This window comes from Herpailurus yagouaroundi, unplaced genomic scaffold (assembly GCF_014898765.1).
Source record: "Herpailurus yagouaroundi ecotype Mexico unplaced genomic scaffold, PumYag 141, whole genome shotgun sequence".
In the NCBI taxonomy this organism is placed as follows: Eukaryota; Metazoa; Chordata; class Mammalia; order Carnivora; family Felidae; genus Herpailurus; species Herpailurus yagouaroundi.
Genome location: NW_024412396.1, coordinates 11,166,717 through 11,192,585, shown reverse-complemented (window position 1 = coordinate 11,192,585; position 25,869 = coordinate 11,166,717). Strand labels below are relative to the sequence as shown.

Here is a 25,869-nt window from a genome sequence, read left to right as displayed (position 1 = left end):
ATGTCTCAGCAAAATTCCCTCAACTCCCACTGAGAGATTGGGAAAGGGACATCCCTTAGGAACTCACAGAGTTAGTTAACAGAAAAATTTTTATTTGCAGAGAAGAACAGGCTGCAACTTGTTTCTTAGGTTTTAAAATATCACTTAATAAATATGTTTGCATTTGCTTGTATATGTATAAAGCACTTCTTAAAGGACATATAAACCAAAACAACAGTGATCACCTTTGATGGGGTGGGAACCCAAGATGTGGAATAAGGATAGAGAGTTTTTTACTGGATATTTTGTTTTTGAGAGAAAGAGAGAGAGAGAGAGAGAGAGAGAGAGAGAGAGAGACAGCGCACAAGACAGGGAGGGGCAGAGAGAGAGAGATTGAGAGAGAAAATCCCAAGCAGGCTTCACACTGTCAGTGCAGAGCCCAATGAGGACTCGATCCCACAAACTGTGAGATTATGACCTGAGATCATGAAATCAAGAGTTGGATGCTTAACTGACTGAACTATCTAGAAACTCTTTACTGGATATTTTTAAACATATATGTTTTTAAGCCATGTGAATACATTATCTATTCAAAGAAATGAATTTTCCTACAGAACAAAAAAAATAAAGAGAAATTTTTCACATTCACAAAACCAGCCCACTTTAAGAAGGACCCAAATGTGAGGGGTGGGGAATGACAGGAACCTAAACGGCATCTGGGACACCTGTCACTCGGGTGTTGTCCCAGGGATTCTATCACAGCCCCATAAAATCCCTAGACGGTTAGTTGCCTTTTATGTGCCTTCTACCTTGTGTTCTGTGTGACTCAGAAAGGAGGCAGGGGAACTCGGGATGGGAAGGGAGGAGGAAACACCCCACTTTCCCTTTGATAAGGGTGGAGTCTGAAGCAGGATACATTCTTCAGCATTTTATAACTTTTTTATATCAGGCCAGAATTCTCCCCACAGATTGCACACTCCCTCCCTTCTTGGTTCAATGTGTGCCACATTTACACATTCTTCCCAGCCACCTCCATCTCTCTTTTCTTTTCTGCCTTCAAATAAGCTTTACTTTTTTAATGAAACTTTTATTTGACTTTACTTTCAACTATCGTCTTTTGTCTCATATTGCTTTCTCAACCAATCATCTGTATTCCAGCTTCTACTTCTACTCTTTCATTGAGTCCATTTTTCTCGAAGGTCCTCACTGACTCTCAACCAAATCTAAGGGTTGTTTTTTTTTTTCTTTGTTATTATTCTTCTCAATCTCCCTTTTGCAGAGAACAAAGCTAATATCCATCTCATATCCCTTCTCCATCCACTTATTTAACACCCAAGAATCCTCTCTGTCCCTTCCTGGTCCCTACAGATGGGCCTATTCTTTGTTCCTGCCTTATAGCTGGGCTACAACTTGAGTCTCAGTTATCACCCCTCTTCTATTCTCTATCTATCCTCATTTTCTCAGGGAATTCATCTATTCTCAAGACTTTATCTAGTGAATAGAGTAAAGCACATGGGGCTTGAAGACTTGCTCCATGACTTACTAGCTGGGAAGTCTAGGAAAAGTGATTTCGTCTCTCTGAATTCAGATTCAGCCACTCTAAAATGGGATTCATTCATTCGAATGAATTCAGTCTTTACTGAGCACTTACTATGTACCAGGCACTGTTGTAAGTTCATTCTATTCATTAGCATGCTTAACAGATAAATACTTCTGCCCTCACAGACCTCTCATTCAAGCAAGGGAAACAGTAAACATACTAAAACAAAAACCATATTAAACAGAATAAAATGGCAGAATACAGTGAGAGCTGTAGAAAAAAATAAAACAGTTCAGGGGACACCTTTTAAAAGATGGTGAGGGTAGGCTTCCCTTAAGGAGTTGGTGTTTCAGTAGACACAGAAGAGGTTAACAAAATTAGAAATGAGGGCATCTGATGGAAAGATGCAGGCAGAGGGAACTGACAGAGGTCCTAAAGGCAGGGGCATGCCCAGCTTGTTCCTTCCTGGAACAGCAAGGAGGCCAGTGGGAATGGGGTGAAGTGACCGTGAGGAAGAGCAACTGGAAATCAGGTCAGAGAGGAAATCAGGGGCCTCTCAATTGACAGGAACTGTTTGGGGTTTTGAGCAGAGGCATGATATGACCTGATTTATGTTTTAAAAGGGTTATTCCGGCTGCTGTCTTAGAAATAGACCAAAATGGGAGCAGGATGGGAGCAGACAGACCGGTTAGGAGGCTAGTGCAGTAAACCAGACAGAAGATGATGATGGTGGCTAGGACCAGAGTGGGAGCACAAGGGGGAAAAAGAAGTGGTCCATTCTGGATAATAAAATCTATGCTGTCGGGCTGTTTGAGAATCCTATGAGAGAATTACTGCAGGAAAGTGCCTAGTAGAAGCCTGGTACCAAGAGGATGGTTAACACCCTTGTTATTATGTTACATTTGCAGGTAGAAAAGGTTCTCTGGGCCCACAGGTAGATCAAAGCTGGAATGTGATATCCTAGGTCAACTGACCTGGGGGTTGGAAGCTGCCCCACTGAAGGGGGAAGGGAGGGTAGACTGACCAAGGGTCTTAATCTTCTTTCAGCCTTTGCTTCATATCCCAACTCTGGGACAAAATTTCCAACTCCCTACAAGACACTTTCCCTTAACAGTTTTATCATATAATCAACATCAGTGTATTTATTTTTTAAATTACCTGCCTCCCCTCCACCTCAAGCCAGCTACCCATCCTAATGCTTCCTTCTGAGGAAGGAAGAGGCTGAACACTTGGCTTCATCCTTACACAATAATGGAAACAAAATGTGCTACCATTGTAAGTTGGTATTGTAGCCATTATCTGCTTAAAACATTTCTATTTACAAAAGAAGAAACAAGACCCAGAATGAAACATGATTAGCCATGGGCCACTCTAGGCTTTAATGACTGAGCAAGGCCTGGAGCCAGTTTTCTGGATCCAGCTCACTTCCTTCAACAGCCCTCCCCACCCTTGCCTGTCCCACAACACAGAAGTCCCTCAGAGTGGCTGCCACAGGCCAGTATCTCTGCCCTGGTCACCATCACAATTATCATGACCTCCTTCCTGTTCCTGTCAACTAAATCTTCCAGAAAGGCTATTGGAGGCCATGGCCTACACTGCTTTTAAGTGTGGTGCCTCTGAGTTCAAATCCTTACTCTGTAATTACTAGCTATGAGGCCTAAAGCAAATTTTCTAATCTGTTCTGCCTTAGCTTCTTCACCTAAAAAAGTCCTACCTCCTATGACTTAAACAGAATAAAGCACATAAAGCTCTTATCACAGAGTCAAGCATGAAATAAGAACCCAGGAACCATTAGTTGTTGTGGCTTATATTACTACTCACAGTAGGAGTAACTTCACTTTCAGAGAAGTTTCCATAGGTGTCTGGTGAGGAAATTCTAATTGCCTTGCTCTGGTCTTCAGGGCCTTGTAGCAACCAGGTCTATTACATATATGGGAACTTTCATTGCTTTCTGTTTAAAACCTTCCAGTCAGGACAGTTCTCTGTACCTCCCCACCCCCCATAAACGTGCTCGTTCCCAGTTCCCACCTCTGTGTTTTGGTTTATGCTCCTCCTGCCTGAAATACCCACTGTCCTCTCTGTCTAAATCCTGGCATACTCTTCAAAACTCCACTGAAGTTCTCGCGCTTGACAAGAACGCCCCAGGCAAATCCTAACTCCACTGATATTATTTCTTCTTTCCAATACTACGGTATTTGCATGCAGTATATATTGATCACTTCCTTACTGAGAGGCATGGGAGCATTTAGTTAATAAGTATGGGTTCTAGAGCAGGTACCTGATCTCTCTCAGCCTCAGTCTCCTTAACCATACAATAGGGATGTTGTGAGGATTGAATATATAAATTCTTAGTAAAAATAATCATTAATATATGTTACTATTGTCTATTGACATTAACTCTTCCTTTGTTTTAGGCACCTTCATTTTCCTCCTCCAGGTTAGCCTGTCCATGTGTACTATACTTTTATCCAGTGTCTTAAATCACAGCTTAAATTATGGAGCTCAGTCCAGAGAATTTTGACATCCGTCCTCAAATACTTCATCTAATAGTCCATTCTAAAAGTACAGATTTATCCAAGATATCACCCCCACCTCATCTCAGAGCCCATGGATGGTACACAGTACAGAGAGCGTGGTGATCAGCCAGGGGCCTCCAAGTGGAGGAAGACTGAAGAAAAACAAGGTCTCCCCGCTGATTAGAAACATCTGGTCTATTTCTATAGGGAGCTAACATTGGGAATGGTAAGCTGTTCTCGGGTTGGAACAAACCAATCAAAAAACAGTGAGGACAACTACGATGTTCCATTCACATACTCCTGAGGTACTGGTCTGTGCACGGCTGCCGTTCTGCTTTATTTCGTGTTCCATTCAAGGGGGCCCACCATTCACCAAGAGTCATGATGGGTGTCACCAATATCCACAGAGATTCCTGCACCAAGCAGCGCCACACCAAGCTAATGCACTGACAAGGGTCGTTCCTAATGATGCACATTCTGCCACAGTGCAGTGATCATTGGGCTTTTTCTTTTCTATCTTCGGGGAATCAGGATTATGAAAAATAGCTACACTTTTTATGATGGTGATGGGCAGGGGTTGACCTTTTTCCAGCATTATTTCCAAAGATCATAGAGGAACTCTTTCAAGTCAAGAAGACCACCTTACCTCTATTTTTTCCCATATGGCTTCATAGTTGTCTTGGTGTTGAATATCTTGCATCAGTTTCTGAATTAAAGCAGATTTTGTGGCAGAATGGCTCTCGTTTTTCTCAGAGGATGAAGCTCTCTCCGACTTCTCATCAATGTATTTTTTCATACCAGAGAGAGGCATACACAACTCCTCGTCAGAAAGAATGTCACTCAGGGGGCCAGACTCCATGCTCTCTCCCAGTGAAGAGGCTATGTCACTGGACGAGCTGGGAGACACTCTGCCTAGCCTCGTATGCTTCTTCTTGACATGGTACGTGGGGTAGATCTCGGAATCCGAATTCATTTCAGACAGTTCCCAGTCATCGATATTTTGAATGGTTTCTCCTCTGGGTTTCTGAGGCAGAAGCTTTGTTAGGTTTTCCAATTTCAGAGCTAAAACTTCTGTCTGCTTGAGGTGTGAGGGCAGTGCCAGGTATTCGTCGGAGCCATACCAGGCCTCCACGACCTGACCGTTCCTGGTGACGTGACTTGGGGAGGAGGAGTAACTTTTTTTGCTTTTGTGTTTTGAAAGAAGGGGCACTGGAGACAGGATGCTGTCTGAGCCAGCAGAAGATTCACTACTTTGAGTAAGAGGTGGTGAACTGGATGTCTCTGAACTCACTGGCAATTTAGCATCCCAACTTCTCTGGTTACACGGCTCCAGTGAGGATGTGGAAACGGAGTCTGTTTCTGGCCTCTCTGTGGCGTTGGAAGTACCTGAAGGAATCCCATTCGACACTACTGAGCTCCTCGTGTTTTCGGCTTGCTTGCCTGAACCGGCTCCCCGTTTGGGTGTTCGGCACAGAGGCACCTCTGCCGGGGCCTTGTGTGGCTTCTTAAGTCGAGGTTTCTCTTTATGGCAGTCACTAAGCCTTCCCAGGCTGGAGGATATTTCCTTAATGTGACTTTTGACTGTGTTCTCAAGATTCCCATCTGCAACCTTGTGCAAACACTCATATGACTGGCTGGCAGCGGACGGGCTGTTGGGGTAGGAAGACTGTAACACCAGACAAAGCTTGGATCTGTCAGGAGCTTCCACCAGAGAAGGGGTGCTTCTGCTCAACTCAGGCTTGAGATCAGCCATCTGCTTCTTTGTAACAGTGCCTTTCAGATTATTCTTAAAAGTTTCCTCTTTAAGGAAAAGCCCTCTTTTTGGCAATGTGGGCTGCGTGGGAGAGTCCTCATTATAATTAAAGCAATCTCTGATGGATCGCTTGGGAGTTGCATTTTCACAAGGCAGAGGCTGTTGGTTCTTTGCCCCAAGCTGGGAGGAAGAACTGGATTCTTGCTTCACAGCCTCAGAAGGGGGTTGTTCAGCATTTGTCAGAGCTTCCCCTGAAGATGACGTCCCGGGCACTAAGCCTGGTGGCTCCTCGACGGTAGAAGCACTGTTTTTCTCGCATCCACCTCTGTCATCTGTTGAAAGAGATACTTGCGACCTCTCCTCCCTGACTGCTTCGCTGCAGTTGGCAGGGACGGGGTCAGTAGCCACCGTGAGTAACCCAACGCTTCGGATGAGCTCGGGGAACTCCTTTTCCATCTCGCTGTAGCTCCAAGAGTCAAAGGGTTTGGTTTTGACCTGGCTAGAGGTCATGTCACCTAGGCCACCGAGCAAATCCTCACTTGGACTGTAGTCAGACAGTTCAAAAGCAGTAATACCACAATCCAGGGACAAGTAATTTTGAGAGCATTTGATAGTTAACTGTCCTGAGTCATCCACTTCTGTTAGAGAATCAAGTCGGCCCTGAAACAGACAAGGGCAACAGTTTCAGTAAATGCAACATCAATTACACTCAACTGCTGTTCAAATGAAATCTCAGCAGAGGCCACTGTAAAGGTCAAAAATGCAGCTGTCTCAATTTCTTCTGGTTTAACATACAGAAAGGCATATTAATCAATTATATTGTTTTATATAGTATCCTGTTCTTAAATATTGGATATTCCTTTAATCTGGAGAAGAAAGCCTTGATAGAAATGGTCAAAGTCAAGCCAAAAATATCCATTATTGCCTTAACTTTCTATTTTAAAATAGCATACCCTTCATTGAATAATTCATTTTTTATGCAATGCCTTATGTAATGATATTCTGGGAACCAAGTAACGTTAAGAGTAAAATCTCCATGAACATCTGTTTTGCCCCTTGCTATCATTCTAGCACCTACCACAGTGGTTAGCTTATAGAAGATGCCCAATAAATATTTTTAAGTGGTATAATTAATTACACTAAGTTTGACATGTTAACTACATATTTCATATATATTTGTCATATTCACAAATCAAAGGAAGGTGAACTATGATTTGCATACATCACAGAAATAGTTCAAGACCAGCTTCTGTTTGTACCCACCCTTTTGAAGGTAGACACAGGTAAACCTGGGGAAGAGTAATGAATATTAAAACCTTACCGTCTCAGTCCCTGTCCTCTTTCTCTCTCGACATGCATTTCTTGCCCCCACTCCCATCTGTGTGTGTTAGGTACCAAGTGCCTCTCTCCCTTGTTATTTATAATTCAAGATAGCCCAGTTTGATTTGAAACCCCCCTATGCCATCAAATAGCTTTACAAGTATTTTTAATTTTTAATCTTTAATTATGTGATTAAGGCTTTTGTGTCATCACTAATACAGTTTCTAATATCACACAACAAACAGGGAGATTTTTGATGGACGATTAGCTGAAGACAGAAGGGCCCTGGAATCCTGTGATGCCTACCATGCTAAGTAAAGCCTGGTCTAATCTAGCCCCTTAGGAGATGAAGGAAGGAAACTAAAACATGGAGGGTCATTTATCCCTTCAGGCCTCTTTTCTCCTGGAGGAAGAACCGGGTGAGCAAACTGAAGGCAGAGGTCATGTGGCCGCTGGACCCTGTGTCCTTTCAGCCAGGTTATCCCAAGATCTGTCATTCTAGAACCTTGCACTGGTTGTTGTTGTTGTTGTTGTTGTTGTTGTTGTTCATTTGTTTGTTTTACTTTTGGAAATTTTCTCTCCCTTCCCACCTTCACCTTGCATTTATCTCTTATTCCCCTTACTGGTACCCACAACATTCAGATAAATACTAATAAGCCTCATTTAACTTTTCTAAGCCTCAGCTTCCTCATCTATAAGTGGGGATGGTTGATTACTACTATTACTTTTTCATTTAATCCTCTCAATAACTTTCTTCTGGGGCCTGTACCATTGTCCCTGTTTTATATAGGAGGAGCCTAAGCCAAAAGAAGGTATGTAACTAGCATACAGCCTCACAACTAGGGGCTAAACTAGGCCTTAAATGCAGGCCTTCCGACCCTGAGTCCACACTCTGACCTCTATATCATAATTTTCTTTGATTCATTGGCTATTATTTTAAACAGACATACCCCCCCTCCAGTTTGTTTTCCACATTGTCACTAGAGTAATCTTTTCAAATTACAAATGTGATGCTTAAAGTCTTTATTAGCTTCCTGCTGCTGGGTTAAAAATCCAAACCCTTCCAACGACAGTCATGTAGAGGACTCTTTCAAGCCACTCTCCCCTCCCTGGCTATACCAGCCGCAATGCCCTCCTTTCAGTTTTTGAACATAATGAGTTTCTTTTGCCTCAGGGCCTTTGTACATACTATTTCCTCTGTCAAGAACATTTCCCACCTACAATACCCCTTAACTAGTTTACTCTTACTCACCCCTCAAACCTCAGACCAAGCTTCACTTCTTCAAAATTCCAAACTCCCACCTAAGTTAGCATTTTTTCTTACAAGCTCTCATAAAACTATGTTGTTTTTCTTTTAAGCATTTACATCAAACTATAAATAAATACTTCGGTGATTACTTGATTAATTTGTTTCTCCACTATTTTGTAAGTACCATGAGAGTATCAAGCACATGAAAAATGGCTGACTCACGAGAACATTTGCAACATTTGACATGGTGATGTGCATAGAGTAAGTATTCACAGATACATCTGTTGAATAAATGAATGAATGGGTGAATGATGATATTTTGGAACGTATCTCTATGCCTTCATATAATTTCTTCCTCTGATTATGTAGTTTTAGCTGACTCCAGTGACTAAAAGCCCAAGTTTCAGAGCCAATTCTAGCTCTAACACTAATTAGCTATGTGACCATCAGCCAGTAGCCTGATGTCACTAAACCTCATTTCCTTCATCTGTAAAAAGCAAATGATAAACCATGTCAAAGGCTGTTGTAAGTTTTAAAGGAGATAATATATGCAAAACACAAGTCTGGCACATGGATAGGTGCTCAATGAATGTTCACTCTTACTACTTATTATATTATTACTTTTACTGATCAAGTATATTGAGGGGGAAAGTGTCATCAGAATGAGAGGTATCCCTATGCTAAATTACATTGTACAAAATGAGAAACCATTATTAACTGCCAATCTCAACAATAATTATCTAAATGAAATTGTGTGGCTTTTATGCTTCATTCCTGGACTAAGCCCATGAAATGACAAAGTCAGAAGACAAATCCACTGATGAATGAGCCAGTCAAACAAAAGTCATACTTTATGCAATTTTTAAGAGAGTAATATGGAAATTCTTATCTAAAAGCAGGGTTTGGGGTGCCTGGGTGGCTCAGTCGGTTGACCATCTGACTTCAGCTCAGGTCATGATCTCATGCCTCGTGAGTTCAAGCCCCATGTCGGGCTCTGTGCCGACAGCTCGGAGCCTGGAGACTGCTTCTGATTCTGTGTCTCCCTCTCTCTCTGCTCCTAACCCACTCACATTCTGTCTCTGTCTCTCTCAAAAATAAATAAACATTTAAAAAAATATTTTAAAAGCAGGGTTGTTCAGGCAACTACAGATGTTGGTGAGGATGTGGAGAAAGAGGATCTCTTTTGCACTGCTGGTGGGAATACAAACTGGTGCAGCCACTCTGGAAAACAGTATGGAGGTTACTCAAAAAATTAAAAATAGAACTACCCTACAACCCAGCAATTGCACTACTAGGTATTTATCCAAGGGATACAGGTGTGCTTTCTCGCATGGGCACATACACCCCAATGTTCATAGCAGCACTAATCAACAATAGCCAAAGTATGGAAAGAACCCAAATGTCCATCAACAGATGAATGGATAAATAAGATGTGGGGTGTGTGTGTGTGTGTGCGCTCGCGTGTGTGTGTGTGTGTGATGGAGTATTACTCAGCAATCAAAAAGAATGAAATCTTGCCATTTGCAACTACATGGATGGAACTAGAGGGTATTATGCTAAGCGAAATTAGTCAGTCAGAGAAAGACAAATATGATATGATTTCACTCATATGAGGACTTTAAGATACAAAACAGATGAACACCAGGGAAGGGAAGGAAAAATAGTATAAAAACAGGGTGGGACAAAACATAAGAGACTCTTAAATAAAGAGAACAAACAGACGGTTGCTGGAGGGTTGCTGGAGGGGGGATGCTCAAAATGGGTAAGGGGTATTAAGGAATCTACTCCTGAAATCATTGTTACACTATATGCTAACTAACTCAGATATAAATTAAAAAACAAATTAATTAATAAGCTAAACAATAAATAAATAAAAGCAAGGTTGTATTTTTAAATTTTTTAATTCAGTACTCAGAACTTATTCCTTCACAAAATTAGTATTATTAATGATAGTTAAGTTCCCAAGCTATCCCATAAGTTGGTATTTAAATTACTAACTAGTTGAAATTTGCATTATTTTCTATCATTTGTGTCATGAAAGTACAGCACTGCAGCTACTTCAGTGAGGTTAAAGAGGTTTTAAGTAAAAGTGTTTCTATGATGGGTAGAGAAAAAGAAATTTGAGAGTTCAGGTAAAAATTAGACCCTTACAAGTGTCAGGCGCCTGTTTCTGGCCATGTAGAATACTGCAGCCCTGGGAAAGTATTTGGTCTCCATTTTGAGTTACTGTCTTAAGTATCTTAAGATCAGGGAGACTGTTATGGTCAAAAATAACTGGTACTCAAGAAATATTAGATGAATATATGGCATGAAACCACATCTCAGATAACAGGGTATGGCTGCCATTTCCTAAGTCTTCCCCTAGAGATCCTTTCCCTAGCCAGTCCTTTGGAAAAGAAAATGCCATACTCAAAGACACTTAGTGCTCCAAAGGGAACCCTCTCCCATCCTGTTCCTAACCAGGCCAAATTTCTGTTCATGGCTGAGTGTCACTCAGGGGTAACTATTTTTAATAATGCTGCACTTTTAATGTGAAAAAAAAAATCCCTCCCTGAAAACAAAACAAAAAACAGCATGTAGAGTATCCATTTCATACCCTAAAGACCAAATGATAAGCATGTACCTGAGGTATTTTTTAAACACAGTTTGTAGATACCATATGGTTTCACTCTTATGTGGATCCTGAGAAACTTAACAGGAACCCATGGGGGAGGGGAAGGAAAAAAAAAAAAAGAGGTTAGAGTGGGAGAGAGCCAAAGCATAAGAGACTGTTGAGAACTGAGAGCAAACTGAGGGTTGATGGGGGGTGGGAGGGAGGAGAGGGTGGGTGATGGGTATTGAGGAGGGCACCTTTTGGGATGAGCACTGGGTGTTGTATGGAAACCAATTTGACAATAAATTTCATATATAAATAAAAAACAAAAAAAACCCAAAAAAACCCAAAAAACAAAAAACAAAAAACAAAATAAATAAATAAACACAGTTTGTTACTAAGAACATTCTTCAAAAGTACTTTTTCTAGATTTCACCATGCAGAGGGCATTTTTTTAAAGTTCCCTGAAGTATCTCAGAGCAGATGAATAATGAGTTTCATTTCCTAAAATATTGCTTAGTAATACTAATATTTTTAGCCCCACTGCTTTCTTCTGGACCAGTCGTCCCAGACAGTTTTCTAATGTGTGTAATTAATAGTCTCGGGTGGATAGGGAGGTGGGGAAGAATGAGCATTGTTTTTACTGTCCTTTTTTCTTCAGAGATATCACATTTAATTGCGTAGTGCCGTGAGTTGTGTCATGGGTGCCTAGCAATGTCTAAGCTCTAATATACCTCCATTTCATATGCTATGAAGCAGTTTCTCAGATGAAGCTTATGTTTTGTGGAGATGGTAATGTATTCACTTTATTGATGGATAATTTATTCACTTTATTGCTGGCTTCTATCTGGTCTCAGACATCAAGGAAACCCTTCCCCTGCCCCCAGTTGAAAACAAAAAATTTTGCTTTCTTCCTCACCTATGATTAACTGAAGCTCTTCCAAATGTCTTCTTAGACATTTTCTTTTTATACAACTGCATTTTGCTACCAATGAATATGAGATTTAATACTCATAATTTAGAGATTTGAATATCTCCCTATTAAAAAGCCCCCAAAGTTATATCAGTGTCCATGGTCACATCAGGGTTAGTTTTGTGCCCTTATTTAGAGTTCTTACTGAGAAGAGAGTTTGAAATAGAATTTACTGGTTTTAACCATGGGTACAGTAAAAAAAAATTTTGTATGCCCCTCCTTCCCCTTCCTCCTCTAATCTCACTACATGCTGTTTGTTATGCTTCAACTACCAACATATAAAGTCACAGACCTCTTACTGGTGGGCAAGAGGAAAACACACACGAATAAATTCAAAGAGTGTATTTTCTACAGGCTAAAATTATGAGTCAAATGATTAATTTCCAAGATTGATCCTATTCCACCAACCTAAAATAGTATCTCCGTCTTCTATTCCTAAAGCAGTGGTTATCTTCATTATTTAATTCAACTTAACCCATCAGATTTTTATATACAGTGATTCTAATAAGGTGCTGTGGTTGATAGAGATGATTATAATCCGGTACTGACACTCATGAAGTTCAGATCTAGCGTATACTTTGTCACTATATAAACTGACCTGTGACAAGTGCTCGTAGAACACAAAGGGTGATGGTGTGTGTGCTCTGGAAGGATAAGTGCACTCCCACAGAGAGGGTTAAGTATCATTTAGGTAAAGTGCTTGCCACACCATCTGGCTTAATCACTGTTTGCTATTGTGTTAATATCATTAATAGTTACCACTACTGGTGTGATTTTACCTCAACCTCAGTCATGTCATCTGTAAGATGGATACAAGAGTATCATCTGTAAAATAAGAATACTGGGACCATCCTTGCCTGCCCTCCAGAACTGTTTGAGGCTCTAACAAAATTATGAAGGTGATTCCTAACAGGTCTCATTCATCTCTGACTGCCTACTGCCTTACAGATAGTAGGAAATCAGTAAGTATTTAGGGGAGGTAAAAGGAAAGTGGGAAGGAAGGGAGGGACAGAGGAGAGAGGGAGGAAAGAATCACTATTATTATAATAGAGATTGATTAAGAGGTAGTTTTCTTTGTTCTATTTATTCCTAGATTTATGCCCTGAAGTAGTCACTTAACCTCTCTTAGATTCAATTTTTCCTATCTATAAAATGGAACTATTTTTAATATCTCTTACCTTCCTTACTAAATGAAACAATAAATATAAAGTGTTTATCAAAGTATCTGAAATATAAAAAATTTCAGTACAACACATTTTTACACAATGTTGAGCTTTGCCCTGTTCTTTTTATTTGTTTACTTGATTGGTTTTATCTTAATACAACATTTGTTAATTTGTTTTCAAATATGGTCTGCTTCATATTTAAATACAAGAATGAAACTTAACATTTTGTTTTTGCAAAGACAGAAAAGAGAGAACTTGCCACTTTTTCAGCTTCCCAACTTATCCTCTAATATGTCTCAGAAACTCAACTGACTTACAAAAAGAGAAAATGAATTCACTTTCACTGGAAGGACATCTACTATTCCAGGTCATCAGCCTGTTTTATGCCATTTCCTTCTTCATTCTAGAAATCTTCCACAGCTGACTTTATTCTGATGAAGCTTAGAATTTTAACCCAATTCTCTTCCCATTTTTCACAGTCCCAGTGTGCTTGCTGGCAGAAACAAATAAAACTAAGCAGTCTTTGAAATGGTCTCATGGAATTCACACTAGAGGCACAAACAAATAGGATCAGGTATCTATTGCTTTGGGAAGAATGGTAATGGAAACAGTGCTTCAATTCATAGAAAAATGTCAACAAAGCCAATGGCTGAGAATCCACTGTTCCTCTATCCCTCACACAACATATTCTTGCATATTTATGACAGAACTAAAGAATTCCAAATATGAAAATGCACTAAATTGTTTCCAATCAAATATGTAAATAACTGTTGAGCTCACATTGCGAGAACCATAATGGATACTACTTAGTATAAACTTGAAACATAAAACAGTGGCCAGTGACAATTAGTTAGCCTCAATGGCTTTTTCATCATTACCTGGGCTACCCTTCATGAATGACACAAATACATGATGAAAGTATTCCACAAAACAACAACAATGATAACAATAAATCCTAGAACACTGCTCTATCCCCCACTCAACAACAAAGAGTTGGTGATTAGCAAATGTTTATTTAATGAATAAATAAATATATAAAGGGAACTGGTTTGATCCAATAATTTTTAATGCCCCCTCTATTAGTAGAAAGTAGGCAGATCTGATGACTGATCGATACTGGATGTTAGAGCCAGCAGAACACATAAGGAGGAAGAACAACAACAAAAATATATAGATTGAAGATGGCAGGTAGATTTCTATAGAGCTCTTCAGAATTTAGAAAAATCTTTCCCAACTCTCATCTCTACCTCATTACATATACCTCATGAATACCAGATTTAGGGCAAAGTTGGACAGTTTGGGATTCTTAATAGCCTCTCAGGACCACAAGAGTCCCAATCAAGGACCACCTAGGGATCGCACCAGGGAGGGATGGCATCTGGGCACTAACACACACACCAATGGATCACCTTATGATTAAAACAGGGCTCTACCGAAGTTGGTATCACCTCCCCCAATGCCTTGATGGCAGCAAAAGCTGAATGAAAACAAAGAACACGACATAAAGCTAGAAGTGAGCCTAGGAGACTTGGATTCTCATAAACTTCCAGGGCCTGCAGGGAATTTGCTACAGCAAGAGCATCATCATGAAAACAATAATCAACAAGTATAAATCATTTATGAGAATAAGCACAAACTTGTTTTGTTGTTGTTGATATTGCTGGAGACACTGAAACATTAATACTAAATTATGCAACACTCATTATAAGACCTGTTAATCTTACTTATTTATGTGTCTTGTAAACCTCTATAATATATATTTTCCACAAAACCAAAGGTAGAGCACTAAACTGGATGTCAAGAGCCAAGGGACTATATACACGTATATGCACACATTCTATGATTCTACACACCATATCTATCTACACATCCATACACACACACACACACACAAACACACACACACACACCACAGCCCCTGCTTAGTTAGCACAATGTTTTGCTCCCATACATATGTCAATTTTATTTGGGGTTAGGAGAGTTCACTTGGATTAAAATTCACAGTCTTCATTCTTTTTTTTTAAATTTTTTTTTTCAACGTTTATTTATTTTTGGGACAGAGAGAGACAGAGCATGAACGGGGGAGGGGCAGAGAGAGAGGGGGACACAGAATCAGAAACAGGCTCCAGGCTCTGAGCCATCAGCCCAGAGCCGGACGCGGGGCTCGAACTCACGGACCGCGAGATCGTGACCTGGCTGAAGTCGGACGCTTAACCGACTGCACCACCCAGGCGCCCCCACAGTCTTCATTCTTAAGCCATGCATCAAAAGTGACAGCAATAAGCTCTTTAAACTACCCTTAATATGAGTACAAAAAAATACAAATATATTGGTTGTGTAAAATTCTGAAACCCATTTGACTTCTTACATCCAGAATGACTTTTTTTAAAGCATGAATTTAATCATGTGAATTCCCCAAACTCTTTTTCTTTCCCTAAAATATATTCTAATTCTTTTAATACGAGTTTTAGTATGACTTTTCATCTTCATAATCTGACCTCTGCTTACCTAATAGGTAATCCTGGTCCCTTAAACTTTTTGCTCCAATCCTTTCTATAGCTCTCTGAGACTGTCATTCTTTCTCTTACTTCTGGATCTTTGATGATGCCATTCTTTTTGCCCAGAACATTTTCTACCTTTGTTACCCAGTCTAATACTGCTTCTCCTTTAGGTCCAACCTGGGACTTTCCTGTCTGAATTAGGTTCCCCTTTTCTATCTTCCAGTAGCAATATGTAGACTTAATCACAATCTGCCTTTAATGTCTGTCCTTCTGTCTCTATCCCCTACTAGACCACTTGAGGGAAAAGACCACATTTTGATCACTATTATACTCTTAGCACCTAGTGCTTAGCATATAGTAAGTGCTCAATAAATATTTATCAAATAACTGAATGGGGAGCAAGAAGCCAGGTGAGTACCAACAACTGTGGGTGGTATACGGGCAAACCATCAGGTATGAATTAACTCTGGTCTAAAGCTTTATTCATATTAAAAGTACCCTAGCCTCCAGTCACTATACCTAGATTCAAAGCCCAGCTCAGGCCCTGATTATTTACCTACGAAAAGTTCCTATCCCACATCTCTGAGCCGAAAACATTCTTCAAATGGTCACACGTGATGACACATGACTTGGCTTCACATACCCACCTCATTTGTCTCTTCGGAGAAAGCCTGCAGAATGTCCGTCTGCCTGGTGTAGTTGCCATTGGCGTCCTGCAGACCCTGCAGGATGCGCTCCCGCAGGACCAGCACCGAGACTCGGAGCTGATGCCAGAGGAGCTGCACGGCGTGGATGTCCACAATCACATTGACCGAGTAGGACAGCAGCTTCAGGGAGAACTCTGTTTCAAGGAGGGCATGGATTTGCTCAACATGATCAGAAATATCTTCGCAGATGTCCTGTAAAGAAAAACAAAATACATGAAGGCTATTTTCCCTTAACCTAGGGACAGTGGCAGCAGGGGGTGGGAGGGGAGGGGTTGGGGGGGGGGTGATAAAAAAAAGTCACTCCTTCACTTAACACCAATTGCCAGGGCCAACAGGTCTGGTAAACTGCGGGTTGGGTAACTTGCCTTTATTTTTTTTTTATTTTTTTAAATTATTTTTTAAATTGCTTTTTAAATATAAGTTATTGTCAAGTTAGCTAACATACAGTGTATACAGTGTGCTCTTGGTTTCGGGGGTAGATTCCCGTGATTCATTGCTTCCATACAACACCCAGTGCTCATTCCAACAAGTGCCCTCCTCAATGCCCATCACCCTTTTTCCTCTCCCCCACCCTCCCCCATCAGCCCTCACTTTGTTCTCTGTATTTGAGTTTCTTATGGTTTGCCTCCCTCCCTCTCTGTTTGTAACTATTTCCCCCCCTTCCCTTTCCCCATGGTCTTCTGTTAAGTTTCTCAAGTTCCACATATGAGGGAAAACATATGATACCCGTCTTTCTCTGACTGACTTATTTCACTTAGCATTATACCCTCCAGTTCCATCCATGTTGTTGCAAATGGAAGGATTTTACTCTTTCTCATTGCCAAGTAGTATTCAATCATATATATAAAACACATCTTCTTTATCCATTCATCAGTTGATGGACATTTTTTTTAATGTTTACTTTTGAAAGAGAGCGACAGAGCATGAGCAGTGGAGGGGCAGAGAGAAAGGGAGACGCAGAATCCAAAGCAGGCTCCAGGCTCTGAGCTGTCAGCACAGAGCCCGATGCGGGGCTCGAACCCACAAACTGTGAGCTCATGACCTGAACTGAAGTCCGATGCTTAACTGACTGAGCCACCCAGGTGCCCCCATTGATGGTCATTTAACTTGCCTTTATTTAATATCAGATACAGAGCTGCAGGCTGTATTCTTGGCCACTGGACCTTCAGTACATGCAGGTAAGTTGATCTTTTTCTAAACCACAAAAATGCTACTATTCTTTCAGATTCAATTCTTTCAGATTGAAAGTTCAGCCAAGGTAAGAGGTCACCTCACAAATCCACTCTCTATTCTCTTTAGTTACTGTTTGTTTGTGATCCTGGCAAGGGAGCCAACAGCTGATCTCTTTGCTAGTGGCGAGTTCCACTGAGCACACAGTGTTTCAGGAGAGAGGCATCATCCAGACAGGTAGCAGGGAGAAACATGGGCTAGAATGTGCACTTCATAGGAACACCCAACCATGCTCAAGAAGCCATGGGGTTTTTGATGTAAGGGACAATTGTCACATTCCCAAAAGAACAGATTTTCATCTTTAAATTCATAATGAGTATCTAAATTTCAACCCACACTTTGTAATCAGAATCACTCTTTTTTAAAACCTTTTTATTTGATTATAGTTGACACACAATGTCACATTAGTTTCAGGTATGCAACATAGTGATTCAAATTCTCTAAACTTTATGCTATGCTCCCTGCAAGTATAGCTACCATCTGTCACCACACAACACTATTACAATATCATTGACTTATTCCCTATGCTGTGCCTTTTATCCCTATGATACTTATTCATTCCATAAGTGGAAGCCTGTATCTCCCACTCTTCTTCCCCCATTTTGTCCATCCCCCATCCTCCCCTTCGCTCTGGAAACCATCAATTTATTCTCTATATTTATAGTTCTGACAGAGAAAGAAAGTCAGAAAAATTCCAAGGACAAAAAAGACAAAATACGGCTGTGTTTTTAAGACCTGGACATTTTAAATAAAAACATTACTAAATCAAAGTTTCAATCTCCTCCACGCATACTATTAGGTAGGCAGATTTGGTGCCGGATATGTCACTTGTCCTTACAATTTCCCAAATTTCAATTGTGCTGTCAGAGGCTGGCAGCACAAAATGGGTAGCATCAAGGGTAATATTTACTCGAGCAATTTGAGTCCATTAAGCATCAAAAGGATGAACATGTCAGCTAAAGTACTCAGCGACTCATGTTTAGTTATGCATCAGTGATTTTTTTAAATGGGACTTTTATTTATGATTTTTATTAAGGCTAAAATGTAGGATAACATTTGAGGTCTGAGCCCTATCATGACTATCCAAACAGTCAGTCTAGCTGGAAACAGAACTTTTCAATTTCATATAATTCAATTACTCGTTTTTAAAGAAAAACTAAAATGGAATCTGTATTTAATGTGTAATAGTAGGCAAAAAAAAATCTATTGAAGAATGACATAAAATTGTGCTGAATTTTTAATAAAAATTATTGTAAAACTCCAATAAGTGCTCCAATATTATTTCTTGAAACTCAAGAAATAATTGGTGATACTTATGTAAATTGGTGGTAATAATTTGAAATAGATTAAAAGTTTAAACAGACTTTGGAATCCTAATTAGGTAAAGTTCTGACTAATGTGGCCCATGAGCACATGCAGTCCAAAAAAGATCTGGTGCAAAAATCACATTACCTCATCAACCAGTACATGGAAACCACTCAAAGCCAGATTAGCCAGTCTCTGCTGGCCTTCAGCACATCAGGGCAGGCCTCTAACTGCTATCATCAAATAGTCCATATTGCCTGGGATCTCAACAGATGCCTCCTTGGAGCATTTACTCCAGTTATTTCCCACACTTCTTATTCTTGATACCTCAACCACCACCCCAGAGTACATGTCCTGTATCCTTTGCCCTCTTAGGATGCTCATTTCCATGTAGTACTGTGTTACCTTGGGGAACTCCCTTCCTCCCACTGCTGATCTCTTACAAACACTGTGCACTTTCTTGGCTAATACTTCCAGTCCATTGTATAAGAAATTCTCCATATTTTTCACAGAATAGTACATGTATCTCCTGCTCTTACCCAAACGTGACTCTGTCCCGGGTTCCTGCTTCCCCCACTGCTATCCCATTGAAGTCTGTTCCTTCTCCCAGCCCTCACCTGAGAGATGGGGGAAGGGCAAGCCTCACTGCTTCTTTACACTTTCTGATCATTACTCTTTTGCCCTCATACTAACACCCTTTGTTTCTACTAGGTGTCTACTCTCTGCTATGCCTTCCCATCTTCCTTCTTCATTGCTAGCACCTATATTCTCTTGCACTCCTCACACTGAAGAACGCATGTGGTTCAGTTTTCCTCTTCCTATTGAGCAGACCATTACCTGAGGTAATGTTTACACTGATGAACCAACCAACACCCTTGCCTCAAGTTTCCTTTACTCTACAACCCTTAAGAACTTCATGACTACTCCATTAGGACAACTCTGCCATATCTCTCTTCTGGACCTTGTCACCACTCTACCTGTGGAATAATATCAGAAAGTCTCCTATGCCCCCAAACTCTCTTTGTCTTTTTCACTCCCATTCTCCCACTACAGGTGTTCTCCAACCTCATCTAGGCCACCAGCCCCCTCCACCCCTTTTTCTCATAAACCACCCCCTCCTGCAAAGCCTCTATAGTGATCACTTCAACCACTCCCTTGGCAGTGTTTTCCACTTTCTCACATTCTTGATTTCCTCACTTGGATTTGTTAATATCAGTCTCCTGGGCCCTACTATGATCCTGCCGATTCAGAATACATTATATACCTAGGACAGGAAAAGGTTTGGGTAACTATTATGCCATCTGCTCAGAATAGCCAAAGAGTCATTTCTCAACCACCCCACTTCCACCTTCCCATATAATATGTTATATACAGTCTTGGCACCATCAAAACAACATGCCATCACTCCTCTTACACATCATTTGGTTCCTTCATGATGAATGTAGGAATTTAGTCAGACCCAGGCCATGGTCAAGATTGCCAGGCAACTATCCAGGGGAAACAATGTATAAGGGGCACTAAAGCATCAACGGTGCCAGTTAACTAAGGTCTTCACACCCTCCTCCTTACATATCTGTGAAATAGAAATTACCCCTGTTCCTACAGAAACAGATGGGCCCTGAGAGAAAGAAACACTGTCCCCACAAGAGCTCACCTCTCTCTACTGAGTATTTTGGCAATGTGCACATGCAGTGTCTGCTGAAATTCTGAAACTAAATAATGCATGGCATGGTACAACTTTCTGGGGTCTATTCATTTATTTAATCATTTGTATGCCCTCTACTCTGTCACCAGGTGTCTGGTTTGACAAAATTACATGCACACACAAACTGTAGAACAAGAATTCCAGATGTATGTGTAGGGTGTATGTGTGTGTGTGTGTGTGTGTGTGTGTGTGTGTGCAAGTATGTACACCCTCCCCCAAACATAAAATTATACTTGGAATATTTGATGAGAGGTTTGTTGAGAGAAATAACTGAGTGATTCTGAATCTGTACATACTTTTTAATGATATAAAATCTGCTTTCCTCTGTCCCTCTACATAAATGTTAACCAAACATTTAAAGAATAATCAGTTTGAAGCTTCTAAGCCTTAGACCCTTAACTATTGCCAATTTGCCATACGTTTATTATTATTTTTTTTTATTTTTTTTTCAACATTTATTTATTTTTGGGACAGAGAGAGACAGAGCATGAACGGGGGAGGGGCAGAGAGAGAGGGAGACACAGAATTGGAAACAGGCTCCAGGCTCTGAGCCATCAGCCCAGAGCCCGACGCGGGGCTCGAACCCACGGAGCGTGAGATCGTGACCTGGCTGAAGTCGGACGCTTAACCGACTGCGCCACCCAGGCGCCCCTTGCCATACATTTATATGAAAGAAGCTGAATATTATTGACATTCTGTTTATCTTAATGCAGTCAGATAACTAGGTATTAGAAACTTTTAAAAAGGATTTGCTAAATGGCTTCCTTCCAGCAGAGACTGTTTGGAATTAAAAGGCTCTGAGACATCTGACCTGTTGGAGGCCCTGTGGGCACTAAATTAGCAAGGTGAAGAGGAAGCATTTGAGGTGGGGTCGGGGGGAGTGGAGGGTCAGACCAGAGCCCCACTGATGCATATAAGGAATCACTAGTGTTCGGCCTTGACTGGACATGTGACTCAAGTAGATAGCAACTGGAGACTGGACTCAACTCACATGGCCAAACTGCTCAGCATATAACAAACTTTTGAGCACTGCAGTGCTACTTGCTAGAAAAAAAGTTAGTAATTTTAGATTCACAGATTTTTAGGAATACAAAAAGAAACAATCCCTTCCGGTTCAGGACTGTAGACACACACACACACACACACACACACACACACACGCACACACACACACACACACACACACGTCTTAAAGATGTATAAGCAAAAATATTTCTCTCCATCTGCTTACTGAGAGCATTAACACTAACATTAACATTGTACAATTAGAGATGTCAAATTTAACATGGCAATGACTGGTTAAGCTGATTTAGTGACTAAAATTCATAACAAATGTTAATGTTTGATTTCAGGTTCTTTCCTATTTCTATAGAGGGTGTTAGTAGGCAGAAACCTGAGTGTCTGTAAAGGAGATAAGATCAAGAAGGGGATGAGGACGTTGAAGACTGTATGAGTGACAGCCATGGAGCCCTTTCCAGATTCAAAGGGAGAGATGGTTCCCAAATATGCCTCACTTGGGACAAGGTGACCATGGACAGACCCACCAGTCCAGACTTCTATCACTCTAAAACCCCAAATTCAGTCTCTTTCCCTTAAAGGCAGCTCTCATCCCTTGTATGCCATGTCCACAGAGAGCTAGAGGACTCTGGGACTGTGTGGAGGTAGGAGAAAAGCAGATCCAGAGAAAGGCAGCAAAGGACACCAAGACAAACCATTAACCTTCAGAAGTTTGCCTGTCTTGTTCTCGTATGAACAAATGAAAAAAAATCATCTAACTTACTATGAATATGGTGAAAAAAATGCTGTTTCATATAATTTGTGAAGATTTTATCATCATCATCATAATGTAGCTTCATTTCCAGAGTATATATTTTGGTTGATGAATGTTCTCCCCAACTAGTCGATTGGTTCCCCAGCACCTCTTCATATAATTAGTGACTATCAGTAAGTTGGGCACTCAAGAATTTTGACAATCAGGATCTTACTTCAACATACTGACAATAAACAAAAACTTGAGTAGATAGAATTGTTTAGTTTTACTTTTCAATATCATCAATTGGTATCAATTGCTTTAGCTACACAAAAGCTCCCATGACTCTACATCAATATATTATTCCCTTATATCTTTTCCTCTGAGAAAAGATATTCTCCATCAAACCCATTTAGTTGACTCGATCAACAGATGTCTCAAAGAATAACAAAATTTTAAGTTTAGGGTAGTTTTTAAATGTTCTTGTTCAAACAATAACATTTGTTTTTAGAGATCCTTAAATTGTCCCTGGAACGACCCATAATTATTAAGGATAGAAGAATAATGTCTTTAGAAATCAGTCACTTCTGTTTTTTTCAGTGAATGTGCTGGGGATATAAAGTTTAATAAGGCCAGGGCTTGCCCCCCTACCCCAGAGTTCCTTGCCTGGTAGGAAGGAGCATGTAAACAGAAGCCATAGTTGGGAAGATAAGTATTCACAGAGGGTACACAAATGAGGAGGAAATGACTGTGCCCAAGGAGGCAAGGAGGAAAGGGACAAGAAAGCTTTTCTAAGGAAGTAAAGTTTGGGTCTTCAAGGAGGCCAGGAAGGTGAGGTGGAGAAGGGCATTCCAGGGAGAAGATGTCAATGTGGTCGCCCTAAATATGGACCTAGGGTTTGGCACTGATTTTTCTTAGTCATGGCATATTAGACACAATTCATAAAAGAACACAATTTATTTCATCAAAATATAAAACTTCTACTCTGTGAAAGGTATTTTTAAGGAAAAGATAAGTTACTGGGAAAATATTTGCAAATCACCTATTCAATAAAGGATTTATATACAGAATACCTTAACTCCGTCTGATCTATGGGAGATATGTTCAAGATCCCCAGTGTATGCCTGAAACAAAAGATCATACTGAAATCTATATATACTTTGTTTTCCCCCTATATATACATACCATGATACATATACATGATAAAGTTTAATTTATAACTTAGGCACAGTAAGAAATTAATAACTAATAATAAAATAGAACAATAGTAACAATGTACTGTAATAAAGGTTATATGAATATGGCCTCTTTCTCTCTCCCTCTCTTTCAAAATATCTTATTGTACAGTTCTCACCCTTCTTCTTCCTATGATGTGAGGTGATAAAACACCTATGTGATGAGATGAAGTGAGGTGAATGACATAGGTATTGTGATGTAGCATCAGGCTACTATTGACCTTTTGACGATATGTCAGAAGGAGGATCATCTGCTTCCAGACTACTATTGAGCACAGATAAGTGGGAGCTACTATATATAAAGAATTATCAAAACTCACAGTAAGAAAAAACCCAATATAATTACACCATGGGCAAAGACTTGGACAAACGCTTGACCTAAGTGGGTATAATGATGGTAAAAAAGCACATGAAAAAGAACTTTCAGCCTCATCTAGCCATTAGAGAAATGCGAATTAAAACCACAGTGAGATACCTGTATACATGTATACTTGTGTACATTTTTTAAATGGATACAATAAAAAATACCAAGTGCTCAGAAGTGCCAGAGCAACTGACACTCTCCTACACTGCTAGTGGAATGCAAAAGGGTGCAGGCACTCTGGAAAACAGTTTAGCCGTTTCCTATGAAGTTAGACATACGCTTACCATATAACCCAGCAATCCCACTCCTGAGTGTTTGCCTTAGAGAGATAAAAACTTAGGCACATACAAAAAAGAAAAGAAGCTACTCATAATCACCAAAACCTAAATGTCCTTCAGTGGTAAATAGATAAACAAATTACAATTATGGCACGTCTATATAATACACAACAAATAGGGGAAAAACTATTGATACATGTAACAATTTGTATAAATCTCAAAGGCATTATGCTAAGTGAAAGAAGCCAGTCTCAAAAGATTGCATGCTATATAATTTCATTTATACGACATTCTCTGAAGAAAATTATAGTGATGAAGAATACATTAGTGGTTTCCAGGCACTGGGGTTGGGAGAGCATGACTATAAACTGAGAGCATAGGGGAGTTTTGGGGTGATAGAATTGTTCTGTATTCTGACTGTGGAGATGGTTATATGAATCTCCAAATGGGTTAAAATTTGTAGAACCGTACAAAAAAGAACTGTACCAAAAAGAAAGTCAATGTTGCCGTATGATCATTTTTAAAATAATGAAAGAAAAGAAAACCAGTTTATAGTCTCTTAGTAAAATGCATATAAAAATTAATTTCGGGTCACACATTCCCTTCAGATTCTTGGAAATTACAAAGAGCACACTCATTACACGGCACTATTATCTACATCCCTGATTCCACAACTTCCACATTATTCCCTGGAAGTATAAAAGAAAATGAGACTGATCTAGAGCCCATCTCAAAGTGAACTAAACCAAATGGCAGTGGTTAACAATATATCTTCAAAGTTGCATCAAGACTTTTTCCTTAGACATGACTGTGTTAACGTGGGAAAGTGACGTTCTTCATTTTGTTTAATCCACACACAGCACCACAGTAGTCTCTGTGGCATTCAATTACTCACAGAATATGATGCATTGAATACATTATGTTGCCAACTGCCCGCTTTACTCAACCTTCTGGACACCTGTGGTCTCAGAATTGCAGCTGCTGCCACCTGTCTGAAACAGGAATCTCCTGTGGTTACTGAAGCAGCTCACATAAACACTGACCTGAGGCTGGAGTTTACAATAAACTCCAGCTGGTTGGGTGCTTTTATTTTATTTTATTTTTTAATTTTATTTTTTGATTTATTAACTTATTTTGAGAGAGAGAGCATGAGTGGGAAGAGGGACAGAGAGAGAGAGAGGGAGAGAGAGTCCCAAGCAGGCTGCACTGCCAGCGGGGCCTGAACCCACGAACTGTGAGATCATGACCTGAGCCTAAATCAAGAGTCAGACACTTAAGCAACTGAGCTACCCAGGCACCCCTGGGTGTTTTTCTTTTAATTTACTTGTGTGTTTACGTAAGAGAGTTGTGTGTTTATGTGTGTTTATGTTTATTCTTTTTTGTGTGTAGGATTGTTGTATATTTTTCAGTTGTATCTTATCCTTTCTAGATAGAGTACTGATGTATTTAACCAGTATGTTCAGTTTCCACTAGCATGGGAGAAAGATGAGGATACCTTTCATGGCAGTGCTCTAATTGCTTCAGCTTCTGCTACTTGTCCCTGGGAAGGGATCTGTTTGCTGTCTCACCATAAGGCCACCATGCCCCTTCTCAACCATTCTCAAGACATCTTGAAGGTTTTCTTGTGAAAGTACAAGTATCCATGGACCAACATTCTTCCAAAGGGTCCCAAAGTGTCAATCTCCAGGCTCTGTGTGTATTTTTG

The 25,869-nt window shown here is 40.2% G+C and overlaps 1 protein-coding gene across 6 annotated transcripts in view; it reads right to left on the bottom strand.

Moving 5' to 3' along the window:
- AKAP6 (A-kinase anchoring protein 6) overlaps positions 1–25,869 on the bottom strand; it is a 487,092-nt gene that overhangs the window by 272,371 nt on the left and 188,852 nt on the right. For all 6 annotated transcript variants that reach the window (XM_040476893.1, XM_040476898.1, XM_040476897.1 and 3 more), the window contains exons 3-4: positions 16,238–16,489; positions 4,682–6,448 (exon numbers count right to left, since the gene is read on the bottom strand). In XM_040476893.1, coding sequence (XP_040332827.1) covers positions 4,682–6,448; positions 16,238–16,489 — 2,019 coding nt within the window. The remainder of the gene's footprint in view (positions 1–4,681; positions 6,449–16,237; positions 16,490–25,869) is intronic.